Source organism: Callithrix jacchus, chromosome 18 (assembly GCF_049354715.1).
Source record: "Callithrix jacchus isolate 240 chromosome 18, calJac240_pri, whole genome shotgun sequence".
NCBI classification, from domain to species: Eukaryota; Metazoa; Chordata; class Mammalia; order Primates; family Cebidae; genus Callithrix; species Callithrix jacchus.
The window spans coordinates 21,862,082-21,873,240 of NC_133519.1; the positions used below are offsets into that span (position 1 = coordinate 21,862,082).

General features: G+C 47.4%; 1 protein-coding gene across 2 annotated transcripts in view; it reads right to left on the minus strand.

The window, feature by feature from the left end:
* Positions 1 to 9,874, minus strand: part of OLFML2B (olfactomedin like 2B) — a 40,196-nt gene extending 30,322 nt beyond the window's left edge. For both annotated transcript variants that reach the window (XM_008984797.5, XM_002760207.6), the window contains exons 1-3: positions 9,236 to 9,874; positions 6,247 to 6,510; positions 3,744 to 3,851 (exon numbers count right to left, since the gene is read on the minus strand). In XM_008984797.5, coding sequence (XP_008983045.4) covers positions 3,744 to 3,851; positions 6,247 to 6,510; positions 9,236 to 9,409 — 546 coding nt within the window. In that variant the 5' untranslated portion in view covers positions 9,410 to 9,874. The remainder of the gene's footprint in view (positions 1 to 3,743; positions 3,852 to 6,246; positions 6,511 to 9,235) is intronic.
* Positions 9,875 to 11,159: the final 1,285 nt, after the last annotated feature.

Genomic DNA, 11,159 nt, shown 5'->3' on the forward strand with positions numbered 1-11,159 from the left:
TCTCAACTCCAACATGTACCCGCACTTCCTGCATGCCCTTTTCCTTCCCAGCCACTCACAGGAAAGAGGTGAGCTGGGGTCTGTGCTGGACTGCTGACCACCTTGAGGGTCTCTTATTCCTGGAGCAGTTCTAAAACTGGTCCATGACGTTTCAGACATCCTCAGTGAACTGGAAAGATATTATTGAAGTTAAGTTTCTGGAACACAGTGAAATGACCCTACTAAGCTGTACCTTCAAAATTGACAAAAACTAGAAAGGCTGACATTCATTGTTTATCCACTTTTCTATGCATGTGTCATTTTTTTTTTTTTTTTTTTTTTTTGAGATGGAGTTTCGCTCTTGTTACCCGGGCTGGAGTGCTATGGTGCAATCTCGGCTCACTGCAACCTCCACCTCCTGGGTTCAGGCAATTCTCCTGCCTCAGCCTCCTGAGTAGCTGGGATTACAGGCACGCACCACCATGCCTGGCTAATTTTTTGTATTTTTAGTAGAGATGGGGTTTCACCATGTTGACCAGGATGGTCTCGATCTCTTGACCTCGTGATCCACCCGTCTCGGCCTCCCAAAGTGCTAGGATTACAGGCTTGAGCCACTGCACCTGGCCCCATTTTTCATTTTTTAAAACAAAAGCTCACCCCAAATCATTCCACTAAGCAGAGCTGCTCCCAGAACTGATTTTACCAAAAGGTAAACTCAAAATAGTTCAGATTCCATTTCTCTCTCCTTCCTTCCTCTTTCATCTGCAAATGAAGTTTCCATTCCTACCTCCTCCTATATACTGAAGGTGGAACTGTGGCTGTATCCCATAAATGTGTACCTGCTTATACTGCCAACCATGGATCTTACTCTGGGCAAAATGTCTCTCCAATCTGATCCCTTTTGTCTTGTCTGACCTCCAAAGAACTCCCCTTGGGATTCGAGAATATTCAAGGACCAGAATTTAACTTCCATTCCTCCTGCAGACTGAGCTAGAGAGGGAGTGTTTTTTCAATTTACCTAACAGTCTGCCTTTTCGATTACTGCAGACTCCAGACAGTCAGCTGGCATGAGCCTTGAGACAAACTCAAGTGAATACAGTGCTCTACTCTTTGGGCACGGGGGCCCCGACCCATCTGAAGACTGCTGTCACACTTCAGCACCCTATCACCTTAGGCTGTCTGGTTTGGGGAAATCTTCCCTAACTCAACTTTAATCCTATTTAATGGAACTATGGGATATAGTCACAGTCCTGCCTAGAAATTCCCTTGGAAGAGCTGTTGTTTGGAGTTCTTGTTAGGAAAAACTGATGCTTGCAGGGAAGATGGCAATGATTTGAAGAAACTTACAGGGCTGATGAGAAGGAGGCCTGGACGAGGAACCAGAAGGTCCTATGTTTCCTAGCACTGTGAAATTGGTCAAGTCATCTCATTTCCTTGGCTCTCACACTATCCAGGAACAAATGGGCTAAATGTATATGGAATGCTTTAAAAACATAATACAATATAAGGTCTTCTTCTTCTTCTTCTTCTTATTATTATTATTATTAAGGTCCAGTTGCTGCTAAACATTCCACAGTCTTGCCAAGGAGATACTCTCATTGATGTAACTAAAGCTGTTTTTGGCAAAAACCAGGTTACCATATGAATGTATAGACGATACCAAATTGTATCAGATTCACCCAAACTCCCTCCTGAGCAGGGAGGGCTCAGCTGCTCGACAAGGCTGGAACAAGGCTGTTGCCTTTGAACAAGCCCGTTACCTTTGAACAAGCCCAGACCATTGGCCTTCTCAGAGCCTGAGCACCTGACCTTGGCCTCCTGAGCTGTACTCTCCCCGCCATATCTTTCTCGAGCTGTGTTCTCCAGGCAGAATGACAACTGTGTAGCTGCCAAGGTCAGATAAAAGCAGAAGTTGCTGTGGCTCCTGTTCCTAGAGAAGAGCAATCCTTTTCTCAAAGGGGCGTTGCACGTTTGGATGATTCTGGGGCCTAGGGAAACAGAGGCAACTCCCAATACTGGACCTTGGTTTAATGCCTTTTAAATGCATCTGAAAGAGTCAGAAAGTGGTTTTTAACTAGGAGGAAGAGTCCCAAGCCTGCATGAAGTCCATTGGTAGTGGGATGGTGCTGACCATCCCAGTGTCATCATTCTGGGTAATATTGAGAAAGAAGAGACTCAAGATGCTCAGGGTCCTAATTCTTGGAAAGAACCTCTTAAAGAGAGTGGCAGACAGTGAGGAGGAGGCCGATGCAGTTCTATTGGCCACCCTGATCTGTCTACAAAGCTCAGGCTCCAAAACCCTCTCATCGGACATCTTAATTGATGTGATTAAGGACCTTCCAACCCTCTCAGAGCCAACAGCCATATTCAGAAAACACTCATCATAGCATTGGAGGCGCTAAGCCCAAGGGCAGGTGGAGAAGGAACTGGTGTTCACTTTCTGGGAAAAATTTTAGGAGTGGAAGGAGTGTGCTGAAACCAGTCCTTGTAACTGCAATGTTTCATAATCTTTGCGGCAGCTGCTTGGGAAAGCAATGTGAGAATGTTGGTCCCCAGTCTCTCCATGGTCAGAGCCTTGTTTAATTTCACAATTTCAAAGTCTTTTCATAGTGATTACTGTGCTGAGCATCCTCTCGGCAATCATACAGAGTAGGCAGGGTGCTATTCTCGCTGTACAGATGGAGAAGGTAGGACATGGCTGCTTAGCAGCACAAAGGGTAAGGAACTCATCCCGTCCTGACTCCAAGCCTGCTGCTCTTTCTGCCACAAATCACTACATCTACTAATCATGAACCAAGGAACTTTAACTCTTTCGTGATAGCCCCCCAAAAGCCAACTTTTCCGTGAGGAATACTGCTATGTTTATAGTCACTGTGTTATTGAATTTACCTCTTACAGCAATGGTGTAAACATTAAAGAAATAGATTTCTCCTTGGAGCAGCAGCTCTTTCAGTCAGTTTCAAGAACCGGATGCAAGTCAATGGAACATATCCATAAAGTTTCTTACCCATAAGGTTGAATAATGATCGTTAGTTACTTTTTGGGTGACTAAATGCTTTCTCACTATATGTTAAGGCATCACAGCAACAAGCACTGTCAACATTGTTACAGTATGTGTAACAACTCCCAGCTCCCGCCATCATGTCACACACCACTAGATGAAAACCACAGCACCACCTGTACAACCCTCAGAGCCCACACAGAAGAGTATGGTGTGTTTGTCCATGAAAACTGCATGACTCGTCTGTCCATCCTGGGCATGACCAGCCTGAATGCTGAGTAGGAAACATTACTTATTAGTAATCATTTTTACGTCTTCTTCCTCTAAAATGAATTTCAGATGGATTTGCACACATAAAATAAAGGGGTATGCACCAGAACAGAGAGAAATTAGGAACCATATACCAAGGAAGGAGATGACTCCACCTTAAAACTGGAGGTAAGATGCTTATTGTACCTTTACATTTCATTGAGTTCTGAGGTTTGGAAGTCAAGGTAAAAGTGAAAAGACGGTTATATGATTAAGAGATCTTATAGATGAAAAAGAGAAGCTACAGTATTGGCATTTCTATTTAACTGATTTTCTTTGTTACCAACAATTTGGCATAATTTTGGATGAATCTTTAATGTATATTTTCCTTTTCATAAAATAGAATGGGCTAAGTCTAGTCAGGGCACGTGCTAGCCGAAAATTTACCGTGGGAAGTTTGATAAGCTTTTGGGCTCCATCAAGAAAAAGATATGGAAATCAGAATCCTCCTTACCTCTTCCAGTTTATCCACTCGCCCCACCAGTTTAGTGGTGACTGAATGTAGCTTCAGGAGATCCAGGCCATAGAATGCTCCTTCCAACATGTCTATGATTGTGGAGAGCTAGGAAACAAGGCAAGGGGTTAGTCCAGGGCTGGGACAGACAGACCACACGGCAGAGTTTCCTTTCAGATCTGCATGCTGGAGGTCCAACAGGAAAGCCACTAGCCAGGAATTGAGAGCCTGCTGCGAGAAACAGCAGGGATGTAGGCAAGTACAATGGTGTATGCACATTCTGCCTTCTGAAATGTTTGGGTAAGAAAATGGTAGAGTCCTATGAGAACAAGTGAACCTGAGGTCTAGACTCCTTCACAAACCGTTTATGCCTCTTTTATGAAATCTACCACTTACATTGACATCTGTCTTTCCTACTAGACTGTGAGCTCCTTGAAAGTAGTGTCTCAATAGCAAACACATGGAGTCAACCTAAATGCACATCAATGACAGGTTGGATAAAGAAATGCAGTACATACATATCATGGAATATTATGCAGCCATGAAAAAATGAGATCACGTATTTTAGGGGAACATGGATGGAGCTGGATGCCATTATCCTTAGCAAACTAACAAAGGAACAGAAAGCGAAATACCACATGCTCTCACTTATAGGTGGGAGCTAAATGATAAGAACTCATAGACACAAAGAAGGGAACAACAGATACTAAGACCTACTTGAGGGTGGAGGGTAGGAAGAGGACAGGAGCAGAAAAAAATAACTATTGGGTACTAAGCTTAGTAATAATCTAATAATCTATACAACAAACTTCCGTGTTGCAAGTTTACCTATATGACAAACCTGCGCATATACCCCTGAACTTAAAATAAAAGTTAAAAAAAGAAAGAAAGAAAGTAGTGTCTTCATCTCTGTTTCCCAAGATCCCTGGCTTATAACAGGTATTCTTATTCCATAAATATTCCAGAAGGTGGCTCTACATGCCAATACCTTGAGAACATGCTTCTGAAACACTAACTTCATTGTCTATTAGAGGCTCTGAAAGACGTCAACAGGTTTTCCTTAGCACAGAGAGCTAAACTGACCCTGGCGTAAAAGAAGACTCAGTGTCCCACCTTTGAGACCCTTGTCCTACGGCAAGCTGCCATAGTGTACCAAGACACCTCAGTTTTTATCGATACCATCCTGCCTGCCAGTACAGAGGCCCTGGGACGAAGGCGGCTGAGGCTCTGGCGGCACCGAGGGCATGCAGAGTGCAGGGAAAGAGGGAAGATGATGAGGGCCAGTTCCTGGAAGAGTTTGCCGGGCCACACTTTTGCAATCTACACTCCCTGTTTATCTCAGAGCCTTGCTTCTAAGTGAAGAATCCCAAGTATGAAATACTCCTGTTTAGAAGGTGAGCTCCTTTCTCCCCACCAGAGGAAGAGAGCAGAATCTAGATAGGAACCATAAAAATATTGCTGGATATTGGTATGTACTGTGATGATTTCCTGATTTCTAATAGAAATTTTGCCTTATGGCGTTCCCGAAGTCCCCCAGAGTCCAATCCTGCAACTGGGTGAGGTTGGCATTAGGTTCTGAAAGTTGTTTCATGGCAGAGCTACGGCTCTGGCTGAATCCTGAGATACTCCTGATATTGGTAAACACTACTCTGCTGAAACAGACACCAATGACTACCAGTCACTGAGTGAGTACCAGGTGCCAGCAGCACTCTACATGGTCACCCATTCATTCATTCATTTACATGGTCATGTCTAACTGAATGTCTGGTGTTGTGCCAAGTACTTACTAGTTGTTATCTCATCAATTCTCATAACCCCATCAACTAGATGTTATCATTCCCACATGTGATTCAAGGAGCTGGAGGGCAGACAAATTAAATAACTTAAGTGGGATCACACAGCAATAATTCGAACCCAAGTCTGCCTGACTCCAAAACCCAGCTTGTTCCACTACCTCAGGTGCAAGGGAAGGGGAAGTGCAGGATCAGAAGCCCCCAGCCAACCCATGGGGCTTCTTAAGTAGGGCCTGAGCTTCCCTATCCTATGGACCATGATAGGACCACAGTTTGAAGACCCAATCTATAGCAGGCCCCAGGCCTCTCCTTCCCTGGGCCAACCCAGCCCTTGTGCTAAGAACCAGAGGCTTACTAGAGTCTATCTTTTGCTTCTTTGGGGTGTGTGCTGGGCTACCAAATTGTGGCAGCAATTTTCCTGAAGAACGCTGAGTTCTTTTGGCCAGCTAGACCTGGCAGCTGCTCTCAGGCCCAGCCTCTCTGGCTCCATAAGGAGGGGCGGGCACACTTTGCTTTCAGCATCTCCCTTATACACCAGAACTGAAAAGGCCCAGTTTGCCAGGACATCAGCCTTGGATCCACACACAGCACTCCAGGGACCAGGCCTGACCTTCTTCAAAGGCCTTACAGTCTTCAATGATAGCCCTGCCAGACTTGTGGGTCACGAAAGTGCCCGCTCATCCAAGGCATTGCCCCATACCAGGTCTTACCTTCAAGTCCTGGCTGTCTGCCTCCCGCAGCTTCTGGAGTCTGAAGTCTCCCTCGCAGGGATTGAGAGCCGATGGGGGCGCAACACAGGCACACTTGCAGGACGAACCGGAGGTGATGGTTTCCACGGTGTAGAAGTCTTCCTTCCTGGAAGCGCCCGCATTGATCCTTTGGCAAGCATCTCGGCCCAGGGGTCTCACCACACACTTGCACTGACAGTCCGAGCCCTCAGACATAGCCTTGACCTTGTCATAGTCCCCCAGCAACTAGACACACAGAGAATGGGTTGGGGGCATGCAAACACAGGTGTCAGTGAGCCTCCAGAAAGAGACCCTCCATTTACTTAGTCAAATGTCCTGCACTAGCCAGAGACCTCAGACAACTCTGAACCATGGAGCCAATAGGTCACTGAGACGAAGTTTGCTGACTCTGACATTTCCTTGAAGGCATTCAGAGTTCAGCTCTCCTCATCTGTCTTGGAAAGCTGTGCCTTTCTCATGGGGCATTAGCCTTTCATTATTGAACGGAAAAAACAGATGAGTCCTGTCATTTGTCCAATAGCCTTTGCTTCTGCTAAAATTTAGGTTTAGGCTTTTTTTTTTTTTGAGACAAGGTGTTGTTTTGTTGCCCAGGCTGGAGTACAGTGGCATGATCTCGGCTCACTGTAACTAACCTCCACCTCCAGGTTCAAGTGATTCTCTTGCCTCAGCCTCCTAAGCATTTGGGATTATAGGCACATGCTGCCATGCCCAGCTAATTTTGTATTTTCATTTTCACCATGTTTGCCATGCTGGTCTTGAACTCCTGACCTCAAGTGATCCACCTGCCTTGGCCTCCCACAATGCTGGCATTACAGGCATGAGACACCGCGCCAAAGTCAGAATCCAGGTTTAAATGTAAAAAGGTAAAGAAGGAATTGGAGAGATTGAAAAGTTGTTATTCAAGTTTGAAGACTACTGGCTTCTCTCATTCATTCATTCGACATTTATGGAGTGCCTAGTAGGGACTGGGAGGTGCTGTGAAGGATAAAGAGATGGGCCAGACAGAGAGCCTGCTCACAAGGAGCCTACAGTGCGGGAGGCATAGAAATAGCAATCACACGGAGTAGAGAGTTGTAAGTGCTCCTGAAGAGGCAGAGAGAAAGGGCAGTGGGAGCTAAGAGTGGCTCCAACTGGAAGCCAGGGAAGACTTCTTGGAGGAAGTGGCATTTAATCTGGGCCTTGACGGACGGTTTGGATGTGGAGAAAGGGAATTGAGAGGACAGAGACATGTCCAGAAATCAGTAAGGCTTACTCAGTCTAAGAGTTCTTGCTTTTGAACCCAAACCCCAGGCCAAACCAGGAGAGCAGACTGGCAGCACCTGCTGCTGTTGCAATGCTAAACATTTCCTTCTGGGCACTTGACCCTGCCAGGCTCTCCAGCCAGGAAAACAGGCAACAGTAGGTTTTCTGGAGCCCCCTACCCTGGGCACTTGCTGGGAAAAGGCTCTTCTCTCCCAATTCTCTCCAAAAGGCCCTATATCCCCAAAGCCAGGGCTCCCTTTCTAGGCAGGCAGAAGTGTTCCCTTCATTTGACTGAGGATCCTGTCAGGCAAGCATTGAGCATGTTTGAGTGGAAATGTTCGTTGGGATGCTGTTTAGGGGGGAAGAAGGCTTGTAATGTTTTCCCTGCGAAGGCTGGGTTTCTTCTAATACTATTATTTGCTTTAGGGCTGTTGTCAAACACAGGATGGATCAGTAGAAGAAGGTGGTATAGTTAAGGATGACTTAAGCAGCTGTTCTTTACAGGCTGATAGTAAATTGCGGCTGTCTGCTCTCGGAAACTCTGCCTGGATTCCTACATAACCCTGCTCAGAGAACCCTGCGTGGATTCCTTCCTTTCAGGAGGCTCGAGTTTCAGGAAAGTTTTTGTTGATAGCATTCCAGAGCCCCAATGTGAGAGATTTTTATGTCTTTTCGATTTAGGGGTCAGCGTGAGGTAATGGGTGGGTAGAGGGCATATATTAGCATGATTATTAAAGGAAGAGTGAGGAGGCTAGTGTTTGATAAATCGCAAAGTGCAGCTGATTATTCTCTCTACAGGAAGGACACAAGGCCCAGTCCTAGGGTTTGGTGGAGGTGGAGGTACAGGTAGCGCTGGAGGATCCTTTCACAGACATCCCCATTCTGAGGATTCTGGTGACACCCATCACATGTCATCGTGATGGCTCTGGAGAGCATGAAATAAACACTCCAGAGAGAATTATCCCTTACAGACATGGGGTCTGGGCTGGAGACTGTCAGAAGCCCTGGCTCTACTCATGTCTTTTATGGTCTTTATCTATAGATGGGTATCAGGGTGTTTTGAAGATTAAGTCAGAAAAAAAAAAAACAAGTGTAAGTACTTTGTAAACAGACATGTTACAAAGCCCATCACTATCATGGGTTACTTCACTCCCCACTGACAGTCTGCCCTGGTTGCCTGCATCTCCCCTCCCAATATACTCAGTCACGTTCTCAATCTCTCTGTTTGGGGGTCACCTTACATTCTTCACACATGTTGCTGTTTTGACTTCACCCCATGCCTCTGCCTGAGTGTCACATCCTCTGCCATAAAATATTTCCCGATGGGATATGCCATCTGCCTCCTGGTCAACATACCCGCCTGTTTTCGCATTGCAATTCTGACAAACAGCCACATAGACAAGAGATACTTTTCACAACCCTGAAACCAAAAACAACTCTTTTCCTTTCTTCTCAAGGAGTTGAGCAGCAACTTCCCTTCCTTCACCTCTCCTTTCTCCTGATTTGATGACCTTGAAAGACCCCATGATTTTGAGAGGAGAACCTATATACTTCCATTAAGAAATATTCTGATACATGAAAATCAAATGCCTTCTCCATTTGGTAACGGAAGGAAAAACAGCTGCCCCCAAACACTTCAGCAAGGACCAGCTCTCGCTTTCATCACCATCCAGGGTGAGAAGGGCAGTCGTGGCACTCAGCATCCTACCTGAGATAAAACGTTCTCCTGGTTGTCCGCCTCGTTTTGCAGAGTCTCATCCTCCGTGGGCGCCACTGTCTGCGCATTTGGGGGCTCACTTGTCCCTGTGGGGACAATGCTGGACACCCAGCCCGGAGCCACAATCAGAGAGAAGTAGAGAACTAGTAGCAGAGGCTTGGCCATGGGGGACGCGATGAGAGAGAGGGTCCTCAGCCCCTGCAGAGAATGGCCGGGGCGGGTGGTGTGGGCAAGGACTTGTGCGAGAGGGTGTCCTAGCTAGAGCCCGAGAGTGGCTGCTCAGAGAGCCTTCTAAAGCTGGCTGCAGCTGAGGGCGACAGGAGGGTGCGCCCCAGAGACTCTGGACATCTCCTTCCGGACGCGAGCAGCCCTCGACTGTGCAGTCCCAGTGGAGAGCGGGACGCAGGCAAGAGCGGGTGACCGAGAAGGTGGAGGCGGGCAGGGGCTAGCTGAGCGCGTCGCCCGCAGGAGGGCTCAGGTGGCAGGAAGGCGATCGGAGAGATGCCCGCGGTGCGCGCCGGGACGGGCGGCGGGGAGCCTCGGGGCGCACGGGTACCGGGCACGGGACGGGCAGAGGCGGTGGCGGCGCGGGAGGCAAGGGCGGCTGGGCGAGGGAGCCGCGGAGAGCTCGCTCCGAAGGAGGGCGGAGCCTCTATTGTGCCGGGGCCGCGGAGATGCAGCCAGTGACCGCGCGGAGGAGGAGGACCGGGAAGCGCACAGGGCTCGGGCGGAGGGGCGCCCGGCGGACCCCGCCCCCACTGGGGCTCAGCTGCCGCTAGCCTGCTGAGGGTGACGTCAGAAGGGCTTTCCTTTCCTTTCATCTGACCTCAAATGAGTGCAGAGAAGTTACCCCGAACGGCTTCCCTGAAGTTTCGGGGTTTGCCTATCCTCGCCGAGAGGAGCGACTTTCCACCGCAGGCCCCAAGCGCTCGCCCCAACCCCAAGGCAGTTAGGGATCTGCCGCATCCTCCTTTAGCACACTTGGGGCTGGGGAGAAGGCGCGTTTGCTTACAGGCGTTTCTTTCCCTTGACTTAATCCTGGGCGAGACCTCGGGCAGCTTTGAACTTAGCGCCGTTGGTAGCTTGCTTGTCTGCCACAGCTTTAGAACCTAGTAATACCTCCACCCAGAGGAGAATCATTGAATTCCCTCCTGGAGTGTGTCCTGAGTTGAAAGTTAAGAGGAATGACTGTACATCTCTGACACTCTGCGAGTTCCCAAGGGGAAAGCTAATGCCTGATAATCAAATGATTGCTGAAGGGAACAGCTTTTCTTGTCTTCTTGGTTTGAGACCAGACTCTGGGTCTCTGTTACCAGATTATTGCTAAGAGGGCGTCCACTTTCAATAGTGTGCAATTATGTTACTATGCCCCTCAATTACTGAGGACAACCTTTTATAAACCTACAATGAAGATTAACAACGTGTGAATTTAAGGAAGGGCACTGTGCCATCCTGGACAACTGTCACTCGGACTATTGAACAGAGCCAGGCCCCTTCAAAAGGTATTATGCATCATTGGGAAATTTGAAGACAAAGTTGGCTGTTTGAAATTTAATTCAGCAACTTAGTGATGTCATCAAGAACCCTCAAGCTCTTTCCATTTTCCACTCAATTATTCTTAGACCATTTGGCTTTTTGACCTAATCATAATTGATTTAAGTAAGTCCCAGCTATCCCTGTGCCATACATTCAATTTCCCAGTCTCCCTTACAGCTAGAGGTAACCACCTGGACAAGATATTTTGCTTCCTGATAAAAGAAGCAAATAGGAGAGAGGGCCTTTCTGGTGTTACTCTTCCCCCACTTCTTGTCTTTGATTGTGTCTTTGACCACAGTCAGAGTGTTACAGGACAAAGAGGTTCTTATGCCCACTGTGTAGTAACATACCAATTACACTGCATCAGCCAGGTTTACAG